This window comes from Drosophila busckii, chromosome 3L (genome assembly GCF_011750605.1).
Source record: "Drosophila busckii strain San Diego stock center, stock number 13000-0081.31 chromosome 3L, ASM1175060v1, whole genome shotgun sequence".
In the NCBI taxonomy this organism is placed as follows: domain Eukaryota; kingdom Metazoa; phylum Arthropoda; class Insecta; order Diptera; family Drosophilidae; genus Drosophila; species Drosophila busckii.
In genome coordinates this window covers 1642333-1666110 of record NC_046606.1, presented here as the reverse complement: position 1 = coordinate 1666110, position 23778 = coordinate 1642333, and the positions used below count along the sequence as shown (strand labels likewise).

General features: G+C 38.0%; 6 protein-coding genes across 9 annotated transcripts; 4 read left to right on the top strand and 2 right to left on the bottom strand.

The window, feature by feature from the left end:
• The first annotated feature begins 307 nt into the window (after window positions 1–307).
• LOC108600954 (flocculation protein FLO11) lies at window positions 308–13237 on the top strand. Its single transcript, XM_017988801.1, has 3 exons — window positions 308–563; window positions 1597–1774; window positions 11351–13237. Exons 2-3 carry the CDS (start codon window positions 1702–1704, stop codon window positions 12805–12807), a joined length of 1530 nt encoding a protein of 509 aa, XP_017844290.1. The 5' UTR covers window positions 308–563; window positions 1597–1701; the 3' UTR covers window positions 12808–13237.
• A 452-nt stretch (window positions 13238–13689) lies between these two features.
• On the bottom strand, window positions 13690–14724 carry LOC108600955 (cytosolic Fe-S cluster assembly factor NUBP2 homolog). Its single transcript, XM_017988802.1, has 3 exons — window positions 14548–14724; window positions 14038–14480; window positions 13690–13980 (listed from the first exon to the last, which is right to left on the bottom strand). Exons 1-3 carry the CDS (start codon window positions 14656–14658, stop codon window positions 13752–13754), a joined length of 783 nt encoding a protein of 260 aa, XP_017844291.1. The 5' UTR covers window positions 14659–14724; the 3' UTR covers window positions 13690–13751.
• Window positions 14725–14886: 162 nt separating this feature from the next.
• Window positions 14887–17929, top strand: LOC108600762 (phosphatidylserine synthase 1). Of its 2 annotated transcripts, none has more exons than XM_017988522.2 (6): window positions 14887–15690; window positions 16240–16498; window positions 16552–17117; window positions 17178–17388; window positions 17446–17521; window positions 17681–17788. In XM_017988522.2, exons 1-6 carry the CDS (start codon window positions 15389–15391, stop codon window positions 17752–17754), a joined length of 1488 nt encoding a protein of 495 aa, XP_017844011.2. In that variant the 5' UTR covers window positions 14887–15388; the 3' UTR covers window positions 17755–17788. The 2 variants fall into 2 exon arrangements, with proteins under 2 accessions (XP_017844011.2, XP_017844012.2); XM_017988523.2 differs by lacking the exon at window positions 17681–17788 and adding an exon at window positions 17799–17929 and having other exon boundaries at window positions 14889–15690.
• Window positions 17930–18063: 134 nt separating this feature from the next.
• Window positions 18064–19123, bottom strand: LOC108600764 (vesicle transport protein SFT2A). The gene is made up of 5 exons (XM_017988525.1): window positions 19061–19123; window positions 18895–18968; window positions 18534–18703; window positions 18364–18481; window positions 18064–18277 (listed from the first exon to the last, which is right to left on the bottom strand). Exons 2-5 carry the CDS (start codon window positions 18964–18966, stop codon window positions 18146–18148), a joined length of 492 nt encoding a protein of 163 aa, XP_017844014.1. The 5' UTR covers window positions 18967–18968; window positions 19061–19123; the 3' UTR covers window positions 18064–18145.
• A 12-nt stretch (window positions 19124–19135) lies between these two features.
• On the top strand, window positions 19136–20391 carry LOC108600763 (transcription termination factor 3, mitochondrial). The gene is made up of 2 exons (XM_017988524.1): window positions 19136–20044; window positions 20103–20391. Exons 1-2 carry the CDS (start codon window positions 19237–19239, stop codon window positions 20378–20380), a joined length of 1086 nt encoding a protein of 361 aa, XP_017844013.1. The 5' UTR covers window positions 19136–19236; the 3' UTR covers window positions 20381–20391.
• Window positions 20392–20528: 137 nt separating this feature from the next.
• Window positions 20529–23283, top strand: LOC108598409 (BCL2/adenovirus E1B 19 kDa protein-interacting protein 3). 3 transcript variants are annotated; one of them, XM_017985033.1, is made up of 5 exons: window positions 20529–20612; window positions 22462–22733; window positions 22809–22885; window positions 22958–23128; window positions 23184–23283. In XM_017985033.1, the coding sequence occupies exons 2-5, from the start codon at window positions 22494–22496 to the stop codon at window positions 23233–23235; spliced, it is 540 nt and encodes a 179-aa protein (XP_017840522.1). In that variant the 5' UTR covers window positions 20529–20612; window positions 22462–22493; the 3' UTR covers window positions 23236–23283. The 3 variants fall into 3 exon arrangements, with proteins under 3 accessions (XP_017840522.1, XP_017840521.1, XP_017840523.1); XM_017985032.1 differs by having other exon boundaries at window positions 20539–20959; XM_017985034.2 differs by having other exon boundaries at window positions 20560–20600.
• The last annotated feature ends 495 nt before the right edge of the window (window positions 23284–23778 follow it).

Genomic DNA, 23778 nt, shown 5'->3' with positions numbered 1-23778 from the left:
CACTGCTCACTTAGCAGCTCACAGTTTAATATTAACCGCTTAACAGTTTGACAATCACTACTACACTATCTGCGCTTAACCGTTTGCCACCAATTCTGTTAACCGCTAAACGACGTTTGAACGATTTGTATCTTTTGGATCTTTGTTTACATTTTTTATTCTTATCAGACGTCGGTGGGAGCAGGTGTTTGCTGCTCGGCGCGATCAAATCGTTAAAAACTAAGCGAAAAGTGTGTGCAAGTGTTTGAAAATTCATAAGCAAATGAAAAGTAATAAATAAATAAGAAAATATAAATTAAAAGCAAACGTGCAACGACAAATAAAAAAATTAACTGCGCTGTGATTTTTTTTCGCTACAATAACAACACAACTGCTGCGCTTGGCTTGTGAGAAAATCAAGTAAATGCAACATAAAACCAAAAAATTTGTGCATGTGTGTTTAAATTGTTTAAAGAAGTGCTGCTATGAAAATGGACAGGCATAAATTAATTGACAGCAAAGACGATATTATTTAATTGTAATTGTGCTGGAAAACAGTTGAGACTACTACGTATGCGCAAAAGGTAAAAATCTGATGATGATTGTTGTTGTAGTTGGCTATAATGGAAAATTGGGGCCAAAGCAAAACGCAGACACACACATGTGTGTGAAATGAATTTTTAGCACAAAACAAAAACAGCAATTTAATTACAGTTTGCGGCTTTTTCTCTCGTTTTTAGTTTGTTTTTTGGTTATTTGTTTGTTGCCCATGACTAAGACGTCATTTATTGTGCGCGTTTGCTGCTGTTTCTTTCTTTTTTTTTTTTTTTGTTTGTTGGGCTACAACTAAAATTAACGCCGTGGTTGCGAAATTGTTTTTTCTTTTTGCTGCGCAGGTCGCAAATGCTTAAAATTGCTTTTGTTTGCAGTATTTGATGTACAGACTGGCAGAAAGTCGCCTTAAGTTGGCCAAAAGCGTCAACAGTTGACTATCAAATTATGCGCTACAGAAATATGCAATTAAATTGCAAAAAAAAAAAAAGAAAAAGAAAAGAAAAACACGAAAAGTTTTAAATGCCATTTTTTGTGTTGCTTTATTTTTGTTTTCTGTCTCACTTGCACTCGGCACAAGTTTGTGTTATTCTGTCGATTCAAAAGAGATAGCTTATCATGGCGCACCATAACATATGCCAAACTTATTGGGCTAGATAACTTAACGCTCGATAGCACATTATACGCCCAACATGAAATCTAGCACTCAAAGAAGTTCCCAATGCCAAATAATAGTCGTTAAGCGCATACCTTTTAAACAATTCCAAAATGAGTCATCAAATTTAATTTAAACGCAGTTTGCTCAAAAGCTACTTAAACTATTAAATATATATTTGCATTTTTTTGCACAAGCGTTTTAATTACCCCAACCAAGTCAAAATTATAGGGTAGCCCGCTTGGAAACCTTGCAGACTTGCTTACGGCGCAATAAAAAAATTATTGTTAATTGCAACGTCTAGCGCCACGCCTACTAACACTCCAACACGCCTACACACACGCAAATGTTTAACATTATCAATGTGCAATAAAAATTAAATGATTTTGCTGTTTGTTATTTCATTGCAGGATCTCTGATTGAGTTGTTAACGCAAACGCTTTTTTAACAATTTTTGATTAAAAATAAACCAAAAAGCCAACTAGACTATAAATAACAAAAAACACAAGTGCGATATGGCGTCGATCAAATTTATAAACATAATCTGTCTATGCTGCTGCCTTGTTGCTGTGACGAGCACATTGTCAGGTGAGTTCCTATGAACCGAATCATGTGTATTTATAGATAACTAACATGGCTATGAGCTACCTAAAGATATGTATATATATCGGATGCATAAAGCTCCAGATTTCAATACAACAATGAACTCATTTATAAACCCATTCAAGTGACTCATCGACGCTTAATTATCTCGTCAGATGCTGCTGCTGCTGCTGCTGCTGCTGTTGATGATGATGCTGACGATTGCTGTTTTTTATAGCTTATTGTGCTTATGGCCAATATAGCGCACACACAGCAAAACTGTCGAAGATCGTTTTTGGCAAACTCGAGATTCCCAACAACGAAACGACGTCACAGCTGAAGCATGACGTCAAAAGTGAGCAGCAGCAGCCCCCAAACTATGCGCTGATCTATCGAAAATATTTAGAAACTATAGCTGTTCGCTCAGCTGGGCATTTGTTTGGTTTTTGCACAAAACACATGTTTTTTGGTTGTTTATTATGTAGGCTCACTTTATTTTTCGTATTTGTGGCTGTGCGTTGCGTTGCTGTTGTTTCTTTTTAAACAATTTCATTCAGCTTTTAGATAGCGTGCGTGGGTTTATTTTTGTTTGATTTTTGTGGGCAACGCTGCCAATGCTAATGATTCAATTTGTTTATTTGCACGAGAGTTGCCCTTGTGCCAATGCAAATAGCTAGATAAGAAAGGCAGGGGGGGGCAGTTGGTCCAGTTATACATATGTATGTATAATAACAGTTACGTGACGTTGGGAAATGTGCGCACTGCGCAGTGGGTTTTGGCCAAGTTACCTAAAGATGCGCAGGCAAACAAAACTCGGTCAATTGCTCGATTGAAAACAATTTAAAATTCGCTAGCAAAACTCATCAAATCAAAAGCTGCTCCCCTTTTGCTTTCGTCAGTTTTTGTAGCAAGCAATCAATAGCTGGAGTTGGGGTGGCCTGGCGCCAAGGCCAAAAGAGCAATTTGCATAAGCCACCACCAAAAAAAATATAGTTTGGGGCTTTGTGTGTGCTTGCTATCCCTAACAGCTAACAGTTGACATTAGGCCCAAAGTAGAGTTGACAATTTGCATAAAGAGGAAGTTGAAAGCCACAACATTAGGCAAAGAGCGCTTTGGCTTTTGTTGGCTTAGCTGCGCTAACAAGGTCAAAATGTAGCACAATATTAGCCAAGAAAAGAGCGAGAGCGAGAGAGAGAGAGAGAGAGAGGGCGACAGGTAAGACATGTGTTCGTTGCTGGTAAAAGTGACAGCTGAACGAGTTAAATTTAGTTTTGCTAAACAAAAAGCGAAAGGTCTTAGGACTCAACAATTTCTCCATTGCGAACGAACGAGCGAGCGAGCGAGCGACCATTATAAGATATGTGGGGCATAAATCAAGAGAGCGTAGCATTTACGTATTTATCTCGAATTGTACTTGTGTGTGTGCGGAATTTATTAGTTAAACATTTTCGCTCTCAACTTAAATAAATTCACCAACTATTTGTCGTCGTAGAATATAAAAAGAAAAAGCCAAACAAAATTCCGAAACGCTTCCGCTCCGCCCGCGCCGTAACGCCGCTTACCGTGACTTAGTTGCTCGCTTGAGATAATACCAAGATAATAAGCAACTAAACAACATTCCACAGCTCAACAAAAAAGCGCAAAAAAGTACAATTTCTATATAAAGTAATGCCGGTTTGCTAAAAAACGAAAATAAACAAATAAATGGCGACTCAGTGCACACTATTTATACTACTGCTATATATATATAGCAATATATAGATATGTATATAACAAGCATATTACGCATTAGAGCGCAAAGAATATTGATAAGCGAGTCCACAAGAGTTGCATGCTTCGGACTGATTAGCTGCCCAAGTTTGCAGCAGAGATTTATATAATGATGAACAACTTCAAACTGCATGCCAAGTATATAATATGTATATGTATCTTCAAGTTCAAAGTCTATACTCTACACATGTAATTCAACAAACTTATCTTATCTGCAATGCAAGTTGGGATTACTGCAAGTGCAAATGCTAAAGCTTCCAGATTCCACTCAGAGACACCTACAGCTTGCCTAATTAGGCATTAAGAGAAAGGCGTTTATAGCTTGTTTTTGTTTCTAACTCAACCGCTTGTTTCATTAGTCTGTCCAACTAAAAGCCGGCTCAACTCTGCGTACTATTGCACCCAATATCTTAATCTCTATACATGCGCTATATATTTCTTGTTATGCAGTAATGTCCAGTTATAGCTCAATTGTTTAGACGCGACGTCATTTGCTTTATTAAATTAGCTGATTAGCGTTTAATCTACGCATGTCTCTCTGCATTTAACTAAACGTACTTTGACTTAACAAATACACGAGTTTATCAAAGCAAATACGCTTATCAAACGTAGCCCATATGTATTCGTATGTGTATTAATATCATAGAAGAAGCGCATGCCAACTGCATTAGTCAGCTTACAAAAATGCCAAATTGATGCGTAATGTTGGGCCGACATAAATATATATTTATATTGTTGCCGGGGCACTTAATGTCTGCCTGTTATATAAATTTTTGATCTGCAACAACAACAACAACAACACCACTTAAAGAAAATACTTACCTTACTTACCCAGTCTGTTCCACATACTTACCTAATCCATAGCAGCCAGCTTTTAGTTATGCCCAGTTCAAATTGAACTGTTACATTCAATTTAAACTTAGTTCTTTTCTTAATTCTAACTTGACAGCAGCATTTGTTGTACATCAGCAACCCCAGCAATTTCATCAGTATTCAACTTGTTGATGAAACAAAGTTGCTGATGCAACAATGTTGCTAATGTTCAAATTGGACAACAACAACAAACGCTTATGTTATAAGCAATCTTGTGTTGCTGATGTACACAACAAACAACCATTGGCTGCTGATGTACAAAGCAAAGAAGCCTTAGTTGTTGATGAACAAATGTTGCATTGTACATCAACAACCAAAGGCTGTGCTGAGTTAAAGTTTCTTAATGTTCGTATGCCGCAACGTTTATTGTTGTTACTTTATTTGTAACAAAATTCTGTTGGCTGCATTGGTTTTTTAGCCATAACTTGCTTAAAAATCATACGTTACTTAAATATGTCACTGCGTTATGCTCGTATTAATGCCAAAAACAAAGTTGCATCATTACATTTAGTCATTAATAACTTTAAAATTTTTCGCATTTTTGAAAAATAATCAAGGGGTAACACTGCATTTTCTGCCAAAATCTCGAAAATTTTAAAACTTCCCAATTTAAATGCAGTTTTATTCAGATTAATCTCACGAGTCTAACAAGGCACGAAACTTATAAAACAAACGCCATTTCGCTTAGTTATGGGCTAACAAAGTTGTATATTTCGTAAAAATTGTACTTGTTTGTTTACTATTTTGTTCATAACTTCGCCAAATAATTTTTGTATCACACATTTTATACACATTTTAATTGTATGCTTTCCACGCCAACATAAGGACGTATAGGACATTATTGGATCGGATTTTTTTTAGCTGAGCTATAGCTTTGCAATGTTTGAAATTAAGCAAAAAGTACTTCTTTGGCCATAACTTTGTCAAAACAATCTTTTTATTAATCAAACTTAACAACATATGTTTATTTACAATCACATGATTAAATTAAGCCAAACCACTCTTCAGTCCGATTTTTTTCGGCCGAGATATAGCTTCGCAAAGTTAGAAACTGATAAGAAATTAGGACGGCAGATCATTTTTGGCAAAAATTTACATCACGATTTTTGCCAAAATATCCGAAAATTTTAAGACTTTCAATTTTAAATGCAGTTTTGTTTAGCTGCATCTCACGAGTCTAACAAAGCTTAAAACTGTAAAAACAAACGCCATTTACATAAGTTACAGCTTATCAAAAATTGATATTTCGCAAGAAAGTTTTCTTGTTTGTTAACTCTTTTGTTCATAACTTTTCGAAATCATTTTTTAAAGCTTACATATTTATACACATTGGAATTGTGTTTTCAACACCAACATATAATGGTATAATATAGTTTAATCGGATTTTTTCTCGCAGAGTTAGAGCCTCTGAAAGTTTGAAGAACGCAATTTTTTATTGATGTAAACAGTTTTTGTTATTGAGGTAACTGATGTTGCTGCTAGCTGCAATTTCCAAACATTAAAGAGCGCAGTGTTATGCCTTTTTACAATCACATATATGCATATATATATATATTTTTAATTTATTCATTGTTGCCAGGGCAACTAATGTCCGGCATGTCGGGCGAAAAGAATGCAAAAAAAAAGTAGCCTATCAAAAAAGAGGGGAAAATATTGCGGAGACAAGCGAAACGTTACAGAAATTTGTGAAATCACTTGGCGCAGCTGTAAATAAAACCTTTAATGTATATAAATATAAGCCGGTGTGTATTTATGGGAATTGGTTATGCGCAGAATTGATATGAAACAAAATTGAATGCTAAGTGGCATCGATTACATTACATACTAACCCAGTGTGTGTGTGTGTGTGTGTGTGAGCTAAAAATGTATCTTTTACATATGTCGCGCAATAAATATAAGCTTACAATACTTGTAATTGCAGCAAATGTTTAAAAATATAAAATGTAATAAAGACAGCGGCTTAAAGTTCTTTTTGTAGCAAAAGTTTGGCTGCAGAATTGCAAATTAGTTTATGTGGATCGTGTGGATCGCATTGGCGGCCAAGCAAACTTTTTTGTAAAGAAATCATTAAGCATACTATAAGCCTTTGTTTGCTGACACGTAAAACCGCCCACACAGACAAAGACGCACACACACACACACACAGGCAGACACACGTATGAGCTAAAATTAAATGTGAATCATCTTAAGCTTAAGCTTAAGAAATAGTGCGAAATACAATTTCCCAACATACTCAGTTGGCCATCAAATTGAGGTCACTGCCCGCGGGCCGTTGAACAATCTAGACCACAATCTGCAGGCATTTTAATGGGTCGCCCACCAATAAATACACAGATACAAACGCGTACATATGTCTACATATAGTTAGCAAGCGATATATATAAATAAATAATCCCAGCGCTCATTAAATAATTTATTTAAATATATTCGAATAATTGGCACAGCTGGCGTTGTTATTAAACATATGCTCATATTACACATTTACTGTTATTAATCAGTCAACGTTGCCGTTATATGCCGCATAATTAAATTGTAATTGTGGCGCTAATTAATTGTCAATGTGCAAAGTTCAATCGTTTGATATAAATCCGAGAGCCCAAGCTACACACACTGAGGTTAGTCACAAAACGTTTCAGATTTCTTGCTCGCTCTCATTCGATGGCGCTCTGAGCATTTGTTTTGCCGGATAATTAATAATTCAGTTAGCTACTGCTTGGTACCATTTATATAATTGATCTATAATTAAGATAAGCTTTAATATACAACTGTCGTCGCTCGCTCGCTGGCTCGACTCTCGACTCGTGTGGACTGTTGGCCCTCGCCTATGAAATATGTTTTGTTTACGCAATTTCTTTAGAATTGCGCTTATAAACCTAAAATACACACAACTATCAAATAAACACGTATATATACGTATGTGTGTGTGTGTGTATTTTCTTTCACACATTATGAGCTTAAGTCTTGGCATTAAAAGAATAAAAAATCATTTTCAACTTTAATGCCACAAACTACGCGATTTCTAATTTAGTTTTTAGGGAATCGTCGCCAGGCGGAACCAAACTTTGATTGATCAGTCATATATAGTATATAATATATGGGTATACAGACAGTAGCTTATGGCACTTCATAATCAGTTTGTTTAACAAGCATTTAAAACTGTTTTGTTTATTAATTATTATGGCGCTGTAAGTTAAACGCTTTGTTTGCTTTTTTTGCACTACAAATAGATGAGTGACTGCTTTGGCTATAAAGCTATGAAGATCTTTAGATAAAAAGCTGACAGTAGCTGTAAATACTTATATTTTATGGATCTGTTATCCAAGTTTATATATTTCCTATGTGCCTGCAAATCAAATCAGAGCACATTAACTTGAGTTAAGTTAATTACTTTTTGCAACAAAAAAAAAAGTGAATGTGCCATGTTAACTTTGACCTCCTCTGTTGAAGGTCAAACTATATCATTATTCATTGCGCATTTTAGATATATGAGCAAACATAAATTCTAAATTTATTTAAACAACCGTTTACTAACAAAAAATAAACTTAATTAATTACTAAACCTCGCTTTGCTTACATCATTGCCATAAACAAAAGCCATAAATTTGTTGTATGCATTATTTTATTTTTTTGCACTGCAATTAAGATTCGCTCGTGATTGTTTAAAATACGCTGTCAGACGAAAAATAAAATTATACGCTTATGCGATAATTATGTGCAAAACAATTTTCAACAAATATTTTTGATTGACACCTGAAATTAGAGGAAGCCCAAGGGGCGGCGAGACGTGCAATTTGTTGTTTAACAAGCCAGAGAGTGAAACTACTACAATTATGACATGTACAGCAAAATTGTCAACTACAACAACAACAACAACAAAAAGTTTGTAACAACAGTTCTTCTCGTAGCTGAAGCTCAAGCTTAGCTGTTGAGTAGTTAGAGAGATTTGATGGCATTTCAGCTTGTTTTAAGTATTTTTATTTGTATTTTTTTAAGTAACTTTGCATGTCTGTCAACGAGGCTGACAGGCGGCGTGTCAACAAACTTGTCCGCTAATTGTACTAAAATTTGTTGTTATTTTTATACTCTACTGAGTGGGAAAGCTGGTTGTGAAAGAAACTTTGTAGAAATTAAAGGAATTAAAGTATAAAATATAGCAGCTGCAAATTTGTTTATGCCAAGCTATGCTATGTTACATTATTATAAATCAATCTGCACTTTATGCTAACTTCATTTCATTTATATGCTATAAACTCTTCTACATAATGTCTTAGCATTTATTATAGCGTATCTCAACTTCTGCCTTACTATGCTCCGCTCAGTTTATTTGTTATATTTCAAAATTGACAATGATGCTAACAGTTTGCTTTGCGGCATTTATCTCCGACACAGAGAATACGAATTGCACTTTTGCATGCAGCCTTCGACTGTAGATCAATCAAAAAAATATATACAGAAAAATGAGGCAAAAAGCACAGCTAACTTATTTATGATATATGTGAAATGTGTTTTGTTGTGAACAAAACACAAAGTGACGTAATTAGCACTTAAAGTTTACGTTATTCCTTACTAGTAGTAAGCGATATTCACACATACACACACAGACATATATTAGAGACGTTATCGCAGATGCCACCAAACTCAAACTCCCGCATCAGTCATTCGCTAATGAGAGCAGAAAGAGAGAGAGAGAGAGAGAGAGAGCGAGCCCCAGACAGTTTGAGATATGTGCCTAGTTAATTTGCAGTGAATTTAAAGACCTTTGAACGTAACCAACTCTAGCATATGCGTGTGTATTAGTCTGTGTGTGTGTGCGTAGTTTTGTTTACCTGGTTTAACTGCGTATCGCTGCTTTTTTCTGCTGACCAATGAACAGCAGCAGCAGCAACAGCAGCAGCAGCCGCAACCAACAAGCAGGTCAATAAACTCGCCAAAATACAAAAAGTAAAATAATATAATTTACAAAAAAGGTTTTATATACCAAAGCAATGAAAAAGAAAGCACATTAAGCTTTTATGCTGAGCAAAGGCATAAAGTAACGCTTTTCCAGCGCAATTAGTTTCAGAATGAATTTCTACGTGGGCTGGCAGTTAAATAAAAAAAAAAAGCGAAGTTGAATTCAAAAAGTATTTCGAGCAATATAAAAAACAGTTTGCAAAACCTAAAGCAATATCAACTTCAACGCATTTGATTTAATAATTTTATATAAACTGTTGGCTATATACAATTTTTTTTTACCTCTGTTCGCCAAATGTCTGCAGGCGTTAAAAGCCAATTACCACAACACTTTTTCTAGCTACAATACATATTTTTTTATTATAATAAAAGTTCAAGTCATTGGCTGCGGAGAGTGCTCTGCTCTGGCAAAGAATTTCCTTTTGACGAGATTGATATTTTTAGCATTTGAAATGTTTTGGCATACCAAAGTTCTGGGCACAGACCAAATGTCTCGCTATTTTTTCGCAATTATATTTTTCGAGAGCCAAGCAACTGGGCTGTAAACGACCCTCGCAATTATTATATGTATATTTTGCAATTACACTTGAGCTTGATTGATTCTTGGCTGGGCAGGCAGCTTCAATAGCCACAGCCACATTCCACCACAATTTGGAGCAGTTTGGGTTGGAGACCCAAAACGCAACTGGCACGCCAAGTTTCGTGACTTGTGCGCCCTTCTATGCGCTTCGCAATAAATAGCCCCTGCGTTTGTCATATATAGATCATGCTTGTCTGATAGCGTTGCCTATATCTATTTTAAATGATGTTCAATTGAATATGCGCTGCGCTTCTTCACCTATGTATATATGTATGTATTTGCCGTTATATGACGTCAATTTGTCTTGTGTAGTTTCAAAAACAAACAACAAAAGATAAATAAATAAAAGAAAATAAACAAATCAATAGCCTCGATAGTATTTGGGAGAGTTGAGAAAAACAATTGCGACGTACTTTATATAAAGGGCACCCCACACACACACACACACACACACACTACTATACAAATAATAATAATAATAATATTATTTAAGCACGTTCCATGGCACAGCATTCGGCATTTGGGGAGGCCAGTAGGTGAGCACCTTGAAAATGATTGGAACGAGCCAAAGAGATCGATCCATATCGATTGGCAATAGGAGCGTTCAAAGAAATTCTTGCCAACAAAAACAAAAATCAAAACAACAAGCAACATAATAAATAAATAAATTTTTTGTTCTTGTTGTTGGAATTTACATTTCTCCGTCCCCTGTCCATTGCCATTCTCCAATTTACTAATTCAATGATAAAATGTCAAAAATCAATAACAATAAATAAACGATAAACGAGAGCGTGCCGCTGTACTTTGTATCCAAAAAATAAAATATAAGTTTCGACTCTTTTATTTGTGACAGACAGTCTGTGGGCAGTTGAATCTACTGCTAATCAAATTGCAATTTTTATAAATTTAGCTAAATATCTATTGAGTAATATGAGGTCTTATTAAAGGCAATCAGCCAGGCCAATTGGAATTGGAATCCACATAGCATACACTAGCCTACTAAATGTCTAAACTGCAGATTAGACTAACAGTTATCTATTAAACAATTAAATATAATACAAATGAAATATATTTTGCTTAAACTTAGGTTAGTCTATAGCAAATTCGCATCCGCATCCGCAACTAAAATCCCCACTTAACGCTAAGCATTCCAACTAAAAATATTATACATCAAGCGCCGCTTACTTGTTTATTATCTACGCAAAAAAAAAAACTGCCAAATTCCAAATAGTTGTATAAAAAATAAAGTAAATCCGGTTGAGCGCTGACCTACTTCTTATTTTGTTTATCTATAAACAAAAAATCCCCGCCTCTTAGCGCTTTGTAATTGAAACTTGTTGAAATTTTTGTCACTTGGGTGTTAATTAAGTTTTCTAAAAACGCCTTCTCTCTCTTTCTATTGCAGATTTGGATTTCATTGCTATTGATAAGTGCGCCGGCGTCGTCTGCGCAGAAAAGTGCCCAGAAGACAGAAGACTCGACAGCTTGGTGACTAATACAAATTTCGAAGAGAATCTAGACTTGGTGCCATTGGTGCCATTAAGCCGCATCAAGCGCCAGCTGCAGCAGCTTTGCTGCACCATCGAAAACAAATGCCCAGAGCCGCCCACTTGCCAACAGAACGAAACGATAATCGAACTAAGCGTGGGCACTGGCCAGCCCGGCAACTGTTGCACCAAATACGCATGTGCGCCAGAGCCAACCTGCGAAGGAGCCGGCATCAATTACTGGCCAGATAAGTGCACCAAATGCAACAGCTGCCAGATACCCAATTGCATTAGCATCAAAAACTGTGCACCACCCACACATGCCAGTGGCTGTCATCACGAGGATGGCACTCAATCGCTCAATGGAGAAACCTGGCGCGAAGGCATTTGCACTCTCTGCAAGTGTGAGAATGGAGAATCGCATTGCTGGCCAGATAGTTGTCCCAACGAGGAGGAGACGATCACCGCTGTAAATGCCACCACGGAGGGCGTCAGCAGCTCCGCTAGCACCACCAGCGTGCCCACGCTTGATGCACTTGATGCATTCGACTATTATAAGCAGTTGATAAACTATTTTATCAAACGACAAACGCTTGAGGGTTCAACTGAGTCGACTACAGAGCCAAGCAGCACCACTATGGAGGAGCAGTCTACGCAGTCAACGGAGGGGAGTACTTATCAGACGGAGCTGCCCACAGAACAGCAGCCGGCAGCTGTGGAACTGGAAGCAAGCAGCACTACTGAAGAAAATGAATCAAGCACAACAATGGCATTGGAAACTACAATGATGCCCCAGGATGTGAGCTCCACTGTAGCTAGTTCAACTGTAGCTAGTTCAACGGTAGCTAGTTCAACTGTCGCTAGCTCAACAGTCGTCAGCTCAACTGTTGCTAGCTCCACTGTAGCCACCTCTACTTCAGCCAGTTCAACTGCAGCTGAATCAACTGCACCCAGCTCCACCTCAAGCCCTGATTTGTTGACTGAGTTTGAGCTTTGGCAAAGCAGCAGCGAGCAGCCTGCTCCACAAACTGAAGGTAGCAGCAGCAGCAGCAGCAGCGAGGCTTACTTTACCAGCACAGAGGGTTCCGTAGCTTTTATGTCGCCGCAAGCGCCCGTGTCCATCAACTATCAACGTGATGCAAATGTCAACGATATTGATTATCATTTGGCCAATGAGGCGCAGAGAGTGGCGCCCCAGGCTTACAATATTAATCTATTGCTGCAGATCTCGCTTTTTGCAGTTGCTCTGGGCTTTGTTTTTATGCTGGCATTTATTGTTTATAAGCGTTTGACGCGCAAAGGTGAAGTCTACTGCTCGGTGCCCAATTCGGATTTGAATCTGAGCGAGGACACAAATGCCACGGATATGGCTTAGGGCTCTGCTTGCCTCAAAGCGAAGAATTATAGTATACAAAGATTTGTATAATCATCTTTGAGCCTATAATAATTTTTGCTAAAAGTTTTAAGAGATCTGCATTAATTTTAAATACACAAAACGCTTAGTTTGTAAGTTTTATGCTTAACTTATTGCGAAATTTCATTAACAAATTCTTTCAAGCTAACCCTTAAAGATAATGCAACGATTTTGCAAACTGCTAAAGTTAGCAAACAAAACAAAACTACTTATAATTATTTATTATTATTTTGTAAAGATCTTTCTTTTAGTTATGCATTGTGATAATATGGCGTCTGATTGAAAAACAAAAACAAAAAACATGTTAATTATTGAAGTATCAAAGCAAAGTGGAACGACAAATGCGACATGCTAAATTAATTAGATAACATTGCGTTCCCTGCTAAACAAATAAAACAAAAAAAAAAGAACATAGTATTAAATTAAAGAACACAGCTTAAATTTGAGCTGGTCCAGCTTAAGTTTAACTTTAAGTCAGTAAATTTACCAAACTTTGTAGCCAGCTTAGCCTTTGCTTGAAAAATGCAATTGTATTTAAGTCTCTCACATACATATATACATAAATATATACACACACACGCACACACACACGAAAGCGCTTGGCACATACAGTAGACGCTGAGTAGAAAGTTCGTCTCTTTGGCAAAGGAACTGCAATGCACTGATTACACATTCCTTTAAAGCGTTTTTTCCATTTTAATTACATATATTTACATATTACGAAAGTATAGTAGCAAAGAAAACAATAACAGCAACAACATCAAGTTGAATGTTAATGAAATACCAAAGCTCTTAAAAATTATCGTTGTCTCTGGTTAAATTGTAAATAAAGATAACGATATCGAATGCACAATTTGCGTTTTATGGGTGTGGGGCTATAACAACAATGTACTCGTCTATACTATTTATGCAACAGTCAGCGCATCCAAGTGCTGTACTATGCCCCGCATGACTTGCGCCGTGCTGGAATCGGGTAGCTCGTTCAACACGGAAGCGGTGGTGCCAGCTAAGACCCCCACACGTGGATCGATGGGCAGTGTGCCCAAGTGTGGCACTTGTGCTAAATTCGCCAGCTCAATGCCGCCATTGGAGGAGAAGATATTTGTGCATTCGGTGCAATGCGGACAAACAAAACTGGAATACCAAATTTTAAGTCAAATGTTTAAAATATTTATAAGCATGCATGCTTACCCGCTCATGTTCTCCACAATGCCCAGCAACTTGATGCCAGTCTTTTTGCAAAATGTTATCTCTTTGCGCACATCGTCTAAGGCCACACCTTGCGGCGTGGTTACAATAATAGCGCCATTGCATGGCACCTCGCGCAAGCATTCCATAACCGTTATATGCTCATCGGATGTGCCAGGCGGTGTATCAATAATCAGATAATCCAGCTCCTCCCACTTGACGTCTGTAATGAACTGGCGTATCATCATGGTTTTCTTGGGTCCACGCCAAATGACCGGATCGTTGCGATCTTTCAATAGAAATCCAATAGACATTACTGCCAGCGTTTTGCTTTCATCCGTATAAATGGGCACCCAGCCATCGTCGCACTGATAGATATCGCTGCCTTCCAGACCAAGAAGATACGGCACACTTGGACCGCACAGATCTATGTCCAGCAATCCCACCTATCAATAGAAAACAACAGCAGTTGACATGCGAGCAAATATGGAAGCTGTTTACACGTTTATTTACCTTGTGTCCCGTGGCGCGCAGTGCTAGCGCTAATTGCGTGCTAACTGTTGACTTGCCCACACCACCTTTGCCCGAGAGCACTACGATGACATTTTTCACTTTATCCAGCATTATTACAAATAATCTTCAACTTAATTTCATCAGCACAACAAGTATATCAGCTGTTTGGCTTACATTTTTTTACAACACTCATATTTTGCTCATATGGCAACGCTGTATATATACTTTTCTTAAAGAAATTTGAACTTTTCGCTGCATTGCGCGTTTCAAGCTTTTACAACACTGCGCTCATCATCGATATCATCGATGGTCGATGCATCGATATTGTTTATATCAATACTAACAACAACAACATTAACTTAAGTAGCATTAAGTAATCACATTAATACATTAAATTAATACAAAGCGTGCTGCGCTTATCTCAAAATACCCGCTCATCGAAACAGTCGCCAGTTGAGAGCGTCAAGGGGTTGTAAATATACAAAGTACAATAAAATTAGGGCCACGCAATTGTAAATGAATTTAGGTTGCTCTCAAACTCTCAGCATGCTTGTCAGTTAATAAATAATCAAAAGGAGAATCGCAGCGCACGGCAAATCATAACATAAAACATATACCAATTGGCTGAAACGTTAAATTAATGAATTAAAAAGCGTTGCCGGCTCAAAGTTATAAGCAATATTAGGTCCTGCCGTGTGGACACATCCTATAAAACGTGGAACGAATGTTGCGCAACCCGTTGCTCGAACCGCGTGCTAAAACAACAACAACACAATTATATATACTATCACGCCACAGACGCAAGTGCCGCTGCCTCTGCCACTGATAAACATCAAGCGCCATGAAGAAACGTTCCAACTCACGTGGCACGCCAACCAATGGCGGGGAAGGGGAGGGCGAGGGTGAACAGAGTGTCACTAGCGGCAGGTACAAATCTGGCGCCGCAAGTGCGCCTGCCTCGCCTACCAAACGCAGCGGCAACGACAACAATGGCAAGAAGCGCAAGGAGGAAATCGCACAGACCTTTGTTATTGTCAATGAACGTCCCGTGGATGATATCTCATTGGATTTCTTTTACAAGCCACATACCATCACACTGTTGGCCGTCTCAATTCTGGCTGGCATGTACTTTGCCTTTGTCAGGTAAGTTCTTATTGGAAGATTAGGCATGCCATTCACATTCTGATATCGATCTGTCTATTTTTGCGTGTATGGGCTAAAAATGGGGGGCGCTAGCGGGTGGTGGGGCGGTCTTTAACTTGGCCAATTGTTGCGCTGCACGACGTCAACCTTGCCCGTCTTTTTTAAGTATTTTTCGCATGTGAAATTCTCAATGTGAAAACTTTGCCTTTAGCTTATTTAGAAATCTGAGCAGCTGCTTTATTTATCATAGAAAAATGACAAAACAAGTATTCTATGTTAAGCGTTAGCATCCTAAGCCTTGAGCTTACCAAAAAAAAAAAAAAAAACAGGCAGGACTGATTAAAACTGAAACGAGACAAAATCTCGTTTTATTTATCAAGTACGCACGCATAATCGCCTCGTTTAGTACGGAAAACAAAAAGGTCACTCAACCCGGTCACAATCCGTTCAAGGTCCACAACTGATTAGCTCGCAATCCAAATACTAGATGGAAATTTTGAGAAAAACGAAATTCATTCAATTGATTTTACAATCTCCTACAAATTTCAGAAACGAATCCAATCTTGATGATAATCTCTGGTCTGGCCTCTGCTGCATTGTATTCTTCTTTTTGATCATATCCGTAATTGCATTTCCAAATGGACCATTTACACGACCGCATCCTGCGGTCTGGCGCATACTATTTGGCTGTTCGGTATTATATTTACTTATGCTGCAGTTCCTTATGTTCCAAAACTATCCAACCATACGCAATATATTCTATTGGTTGGATCCCAAGCTAAAAAACTTTCAGATTGATATGGAAAAGGTATGTAGACAACAAATATTGTTTGATAACTTACTAATATTCACAATTTGCAGGAATATGGCGTCAATTGTTCAGACGTTAGCTGGGACCGTGTCAAAGGACACTTGGATGTCTTTGCCTGGGGCCACTTTTTGGGATGGGCCTTTAAGGCTATTCTTATACGTCACATGGGCATACTCTGGGCTATTTCGGTCATGTGGGAAATCACTGAGATAACCTTTGCACATTTGCTGCCCAACTTTATTGAATGCTGGTGGGATGCTCTTATTTTGGACGTCATCATTTGCAATGGCCTGGGCATTTGGGTGGGTCTAAAGATCTGTCAAATTCTAGAAATGCGCGAGTACAAATGGGCTAGCATTAAGGATATCTCAACAACTACAGGCAAAATTAAGCGTGCCATGCTTCAATTTACGCCGGAAAGCTGGTCAGCCATACGCTGGCTGGATCCCAAGTCAACTGCCATGAGATTTGCAGCCGTTATACAGCTGGTGATCTTTTGGCAAGTCACGGAACTGAATACGTTCTTCTTGAAGCACATATTCGAAATGCCGCCCGATCATTTTATAGTTATCGGACGCTTGGTATTCATAGGATTGTTTGTGGCGCCGTCAGTAAGGTGTGTAGATCCAACATATATTCAAAAAATATGCTTGCTAATTTGTTATGTTGCTTGCAGGCAATACTATGTATATGTCACCGACACGCGCTGCAAACGTGTTGGCACCCAATGTTGGGTTTACGGCGCCATTATGGTCTCCGAGGCCATTCTGTGCATTAAGAATGGCAAGGAATTGTTTGAGCGCACGCAAGCGATCAACATTGTGATTTGGCTAACCGTGCAGGTGATGATATCGGTGTCATTTGTCTATGTTGCCGTCTGGTGGCAGGTAAGTTCACGAAATTCACTCACAGAGCTTAGCTAAACAAATTTTCTTATGTCCCAGCAACGTCAACAGAAAAAGGTTTCAAGTACGCCAACGAAAAAGCACGGAGATGTTGCATCTACCTCACCTAAAAAAGGTAAGTTTAGCTGTTTAGGATAGCCCGCTAGCCATGTAGAAGTTGCAACGTTATGGAAAACTAACTAACTGAGCCAACTTGTCTAAGTTAATTCTAATCTTAACTTTTCTCTTGCTTGCCTGTGTTGGGATTGCATTTCTCCCGTTTCCGCGTATTAAGCACACGTGCCACGAAGTAATTACATAGATGCCCCTAGTTCTGCACACTACGATATTAAAATTAAAATAGTTTAATTTATAATTTTGTTTTTAACTCACTTTTGTTTTTGTTTTTCTAGGTAATTTGTCGCCCGCTAAAGAGAAGAAACTCAAATGAGGCCATTTTAGCAAAACCAAAAATTTAACAAAAACAATTTCATACTTAAAAAATCAAATAGTAATAAAAAAAAAAAGACAAGTTTCTTAAAATGTACATACAATTTATACAATCTGTACTGATTAAATTAATTTCTATTGTGTATATGTATGTATAAATGATATTAAACCAACGAAAACTTGTTAATAAGCAAACGTTCTAAATACTAAATTAATACAATATGTTTGTTTAGATACAGATAAAGATACAGTTATAGATACAATTAGCTATAAATTGAAACGAAAGAGTTTTATGTACAAAATAAGACTACTATACTTCAAAGCAGGCGGACACTGTGCTCCGAACCGCATCTCTTGCATAGGGTATGTATGAAAGCGAGTACCAGGTCATTGCCAGGGATTGTATGATAATGAATATTAGCGTGAGTCCGGCTTTTTTCAACTAAAAACATGACAAAATTATATACAAAATCAACGTAAACACAATGCATATAAAAATAGCATTAAATGAAAATAATATATATATACCACAATTGCTGATACGAAAGTCATGACTATAGCAACTATAACAATGCTTGTGGCAATCAGACGCGTTTCGGCAAACATCTTTTTGATTTGTTTGAAAGGACCCATGAGAAAACAGGTGCTATTATAGAGTAGACATTAGCAATTAGCCGGTATATACTAATTATAATTACCTCGCCATAGAGATCACATTGCCCAGAGTGTAGAACACTGCAAAAACAACAATACCTCGATGCAGAAAGAGCATTATAGAGCCGAGAAAGGAGAGCAATATGCCGAGCACGAAGCATATGATAAAGCCCTTAATACGCGATTCCCAACTTAGAGTGGACATGTCGTTGATCTATAGTTTATAACAATAAAAAAGCGTTGAGCGGTTATGAGTCACAGCTCTTGTCACACGATCGAGGGGGTGTATTCGAAGAAGTTGCAGACCAATATGGCCCACTGAAAACTAGTTAATACTTATACAAGCACAAAGAGGCTTGCCACAACATAATAAGTCAAACATTGGTTAGCTTAATATGGTTTCACCTGAGTAATTATACTGCTCTCCTCCTCCGGCGATGGCTCATTTCCACTTAGCACACGACGCAGTTTCTCCATGGCTGTTGTTTATATTTTGTATATTTTTGAAGAAATGCGGTTTAAATTAGCAAAATGTACAAATAAGTCGCGTTGCCTTTGTGTTTTTATTTACTTTATTCCAGTTAGAATAAAACAAGATCAGAATGTGTGATACGTTGCTAGCTCGATAACGATGCCAACTATTATAAATCTGTGGCGGCAGATCAACTTGTTGCTGATTTCTGGCAACGCCGTCAGTCAGCTGTTGCTATTAGAAGTGGAGAATGGCATCACATAGTTCTAGCTGCCATGTTTGGCTCGTGGATACGTAACATCGCAAGAAATGCAAAGTTAACACAAACCACAACAAAATACAATGTAGTCATACAACAATTATGTCAACTACGTGCCTTAAGAAGTGCGCCACGTGCAGTACAAGTGACAGAGCCGGCTGCAAAGGTTGCTGAATCAAGTGACACCCCAGACGCATTGCCACCCTTAAAGCAAAACAACAAGCAAGCAAGAGAGCTTGCTCTGGATTTCGGGCCACGGGAGGCACAGCTGCCCAGCTTTAATTTAGCCGCATATGTTAACGATTCACAGACACTGCAACAGCTGCTTCAGCTGGGTGTAGATCTCAGCAATATAGAAAGACGTAAGGGCCTGGGACAATTTGTTCTTAAGCTGGATTTTGAGCAGGATGTTAAGCCATACTTGATGTTTCTGTCGGATCAGGGTGTCTCACCAGATGACTTTGGTAAAATGATAACCAAGAATCCATTGCTATTTAAGGAGGACTTGCAAGATCTACAGACACGTGTCGAGTACCTGAAAAGTAAACGCTTCTCGGATGAGGCGCGGCAGCGCATCTTCACACAAAATCCCTATTGGCTAATGTTCTCAACGCGACGCGTCGACCGTCGACTGGGCTACTTTCAAAAGGAGTTTCAGCTTACCGGTCACGATCTGCGACTAATGGCCACAAGAGAACCCCGATTGATCACGTATAAAATGGAGCACATACGCAAAGCTGTGTTTACGTTACGTGAGGAAATGGGCTTTAGTGCCAAAGAACTTCAAACTCTAATTGTGCGCAAGCCTCGACTAATGATGACACGTAAGTTTAAATCGTTTTCAATATGCAAACAGCATTATTAATTTTTCTGTTTTAACAGCTGCCGATGTCCTTGTGGAACGCTTCAGTTATGTGCACAACGAAATGGCCCTGAGCCACGCACAGATTATCCAGTGTCCGGAGTTACTAGCCTCACGCGAATTTCGCCTGCGGGAGAGACATGAATTTCTCAAGTTATTAGGCCGTGCTCAGTATGATCCTCAGAAAGATTTGTACATTTCACCCAGCGAGATTGTGCAGGGCAATAATTTTTATTTTGTGCGCAATGTGGCCAAAAGTGATTTGGAAACGTTTGAGTTGTTTTTAAAAAATCGTTAATAAATTTATATACCACAACTAAAAGTTTATGTTATCATTTACAACAGTCTGGCAACGTCACAAACTGGTTTTGCCGAACTTAACAGTGCACTAACAGTCGACAAAATTTTCATTCCGCTTTGTTTTCATATCCGTATTTTTGTTGTCATTCATCTTCGTGTGTTTCAACGAACCGTTACCGCTGGCTGCGCTTAGCAGCTTTTAAAGAACTACGCATTAGGTATTTTGTAGTGTGCGTAAAAGAAAATTAAGTATTTTTATATTGCATTGAAAGAAAATTATAAAACTAATACGCGTTGAGCAATTAAATTTAAGCAAAAACCTGAACAGGCCGTACTGCAAAAAGTAAAACGCATATTCACGCATACGCTAACACAACACAAAGACAACAACAAACACACACAGACAAATAAAATAAAAGGGCCGCTGTGGCAAAAAGTTTAGTTTAATCTGCATAAATTTATTCGTATACCGCAATAACAAAAACGAGTTATCTATAGAGGACGTGTTTAGTTAAAAAAAACAAACTAGTAAAAAACAAAATGTCTACGACACCGAAATCAGAAGATTTGCTGGGTGGTAAGTTAACAAAACATATACACATACATATATACAATGTATACGTATGTAGTTATTTGTCAATAATTACAAAAACAATGCAACCCGCGACTGTGACGTGGTCGCTTTTTATTATTGTTATTGTTTGCAGTTATTTATAGCCGTTCTTTTGTATGTATGTATGTAACTTTCCTGTATATGTACACATTTATGTATGTATGTGTATACTTATATGTATGTATGTTGCTACTGCATTGCACTTGATTTTTATCTAGTCATTGCTGCTGCGGTTCAAGCCTTGACTGGCCCACCTTGTGTTGTTTACATACATAAATCTTTCTCTTGCGCATCAGAGAGACAAAGACTCGTTGGCCAGCTTGGCTGCAGACAAAGAAAGAGCGCAACTTTTTTTTAGACCTGCACTTGCAATTTCCATTATAATTTTGTACTCATATCACTTGTCTAATTGACGTCACGCGGTTTATTTTGACTTAACTTGCCTGTGTGTGTTTGTGTGTGTCTGTTTATGCAAATTTCGTTTAAAGGCAATTGCTGGAGAGAGGGCATTTGCCTTTGATTTGCTTGTCCAGAAATTGCGACTTTAACCTAGTTGCTGTTGCTATTTTGGTTGAACGACGCTTTCATTATCAAAAAATAACATGTGCAATTGTGTGTGTGTGTATGTGTGAGCTTGTATGTATGCATGATAAAAGCAAATCTGAATACAATACCTCGCAATAACAAAAGGCGGTTCATTGGGCTCCTGACATCCAGCGGCAGCTACAGCTCAGGGTTTAACAGCTGCGCCTGCTGCACACACCCACACATATACACACAGCAGCTGTATATACAGGAAAACAAAGAGAGAGCAAGAGACTGCGACTTCTGGCCTACGTGCTGTGAGTCAGCAAGCCAAGTTAACAGAGCCTACCCTTATTACTACAATTTGTTATTTGCCGAAGCTACCTGTTTGTGGGTCAGGCTTTGTTTATCTTTTGGGTATTTTTTTTTCTGTTATTCTACCTGTTACGTTTTCATAATTTTTGCATTTTACTGCAATTTGTCAGTCTGGTTGTGAGTTTCAGTATTTAAACATGAGTAAGTGTGCATTTTAGAACCGTGGCGTAATTAGCTGCATACATTAAATATACTTAGTTGTTGTTATTATTACCGCTTATCTATCAGCCGCTTGGCTGTCACTCTCATGTAGCTTGCACGCTCTTTTTTTTAATTGCAATCATCGCCTGTTTGGTTTAAAATGAAATTTGTTGATAGCGCACAGACAAAACAAATCAAACATGTGCACATTACAGCAAATGGAAATTGTGTGTGTGTATTAGTGCATTTTTATTTTGCTTATCAATGAAACGCGCTTTATTGCACGCACACGTAAACAGACAAACTCACACGCACACACATACATACATATAATACATTTTGGGGGCGGCATTTTGTTTTAGCATAGTTTGTCGCTGTTTAACAGCACTGTTAATGTAATGTTAATCTCTGTTTACTTTTTACAGAATCTTGGATTGAGCTAAGCACAACAGCTGCCATGGCAGGCATTAAGAGTCCCGACAGAATCACACCCTTGCCTTTCAGCAATGGTGAGGAATATTTGCGTTTGTTGCGTGAGGCGCAACGTGAATCGAATCAGTCCAGTCGTGTGGTATCCTTGGCCAGCTCCAGACGCGATACGCCACGGGATAGCCCCAAAAGTCCACCAAACAGTCCACAGTCTGAGCTTTGTCCGGACGACGAGCTGCGAAATGTGTACATCAACTATTGGACTAAGGTAAACAATAAGCTAAACGGCCTCGAAATTGGCACTTGTACTAATTAAATATTCATAACCCACTCACAAACACAGGCTGGCGATAAACAAAACACCGATAATGGAGATTGGTTGCAGAACTGGAATCGCGGCGTTGAGGAGCTGCCGCCCAAGTATGTATACACATTGATTTGCTATTTAACAATCATAATTATGTATGCATTAATTAATTTGTTTACCTGCAGAGAATGGAAATTCGAGCGTGGCCCAGAGAGTGATGATGATGAGAAAAAGAAGAGCACAGGTTATTCCATACGCTTAAAGCGTCTGGGCGCCAACTCCCTGTTCTCCCGCGAAATTCTTTACTCGCTGCTGTTCACCAATGTGCTCTCACTGCTGCTGGGCGCAGGCTTTGGGTAAAGTATAACAAAGCTTATTGTAGCTTAATCTAAATTCCACTTTCAATTACAGCTTATGGTTGAGCAAGCGCGGCATACTTCTAACCCGTGTGGTCATTGACTGAAAGACGCCATAAACAATAAACGTTTTCAATCTACAATATGCACACACATCAGTAAACAAAAACATCTAGGAGAACAGGACACGAAACGTTCCAAATTGTCAACAATAACCAGCCAACCGTATTCCAGCTCATGCGTATTTCTTAAACTCTTTATACACACATAATTCATATACATAAGCATAATATGTAATTTGTAAGCAGCAACAAGCTAATGCTAATATGCCTAGGCAAGGGGTTCAACAGATTTTCTACATACATATACTTATATGTTTAATACATTTTTTATATATAGAGAATTTAACGAAAAGAGGATACAGTTTGTAGGTGCATAGAGCGCCAATCATTCGCCCAAAAAAAAATATATGTAAACAATAGCAAACTTAGACTTTGACTCATAACAGTTATTAACGAAAATATATATTATATTAATTGCATACATACATCTAAATAGACATATTGTAGTTGAATCATACATATATGTATATCGAACATAATTCTTATGCGTCTTACATGTTTAGTTTTGTTTAATTTCGAACATTCAAA

Coding starts and splice junctions, on each gene's coding strand:
- LOC108600762 (XM_017988522.2), top strand. CDS start 15,389: ATGAAGAAACGTTCCAACTCACGTGGCACGCCAACCAATGGCGGGGAA. Junction 15,691..16,239: donor ATGTACTTTGCCTTTGTCAG/GTAAGTTCTTAT, acceptor TACAAATTTCAG/AAACGAATCCAATCTTGATG. Junction 17,118..17,177: donor TTTGTGGCGCCGTCAGTAAG/GTGTGTAGATCC, acceptor TGTTGCTTGCAG/GCAATACTATGTATATGTCA.
- LOC108598409 (XM_017985032.1), top strand. CDS start 20,923: ATGTCTACGACACCGAAATCAGAAGATTTGCTGGGTG. Junction 22,734..22,808: donor ACATCAACTATTGGACTAAG/GTAAACAATAAG, acceptor TCACAAACACAG/GCTGGCGATAAACAAAACAC. Junction 23,129..23,183: donor CTGCTGGGCGCAGGCTTTGG/GTAAAGTATAAC, acceptor TTTCAATTACAG/CTTATGGTTGAGCAAGCGCG.
- LOC108600764 (XM_017988525.1), bottom strand. CDS start 18,966: ATGGAGAAACTGCGTCGTGTGCTAAGTGGAAATGAGCCATCGCCGGAG. Junction 18,704..18,894: donor AGAGCAGTATAATTACTCAG/GTGAAACCATAT, acceptor TATAAACTATAG/ATCAACGACATGTCCACTCT. Junction 18,278..18,363: donor CTTTCGTATCAGCAATTGTG/GTATATATATAT, acceptor TCATGTTTTTAG/TTGAAAAAAGCCGGACTCAC.
- LOC108600954 (XM_017988801.1), top strand. CDS start 1,702: ATGGCGTCGATCAAATTTATAAACATAATCTGTCTATGCTGCTGCCTT. Junction 1,775..11,350: donor TGTGACGAGCACATTGTCAG/GTGAGTTCCTAT, acceptor TTTCTATTGCAG/ATTTGGATTTCATTGCTATT.
- LOC108600763 (XM_017988524.1), top strand. CDS start 19,237: ATGTTTGGCTCGTGGATACGTAACATCGCAAGAAATGCAAAGTTAACA. Junction 20,045..20,102: donor GCCTCGACTAATGATGACAC/GTAAGTTTAAAT, acceptor CTGTTTTAACAG/CTGCCGATGTCCTTGTGGAA.
- LOC108600955 (XM_017988802.1), bottom strand. CDS start 14,658: ATGCTGGATAAAGTGAAAAATGTCATCGTAGTGCTCTCGGGCAAAGGT. Junction 14,481..14,547: donor TGCGCGCCACGGGACACAAG/GTAAATAAACGT, acceptor TTCTATTGATAG/GTGGGATTGCTGGACATAGA. Junction 13,981..14,037: donor ATTGTGGAGAACATGAGCGG/GTAAGCATGCAT, acceptor TTGGTATTCCAG/TTTTGTTTGTCCGCATTGCA.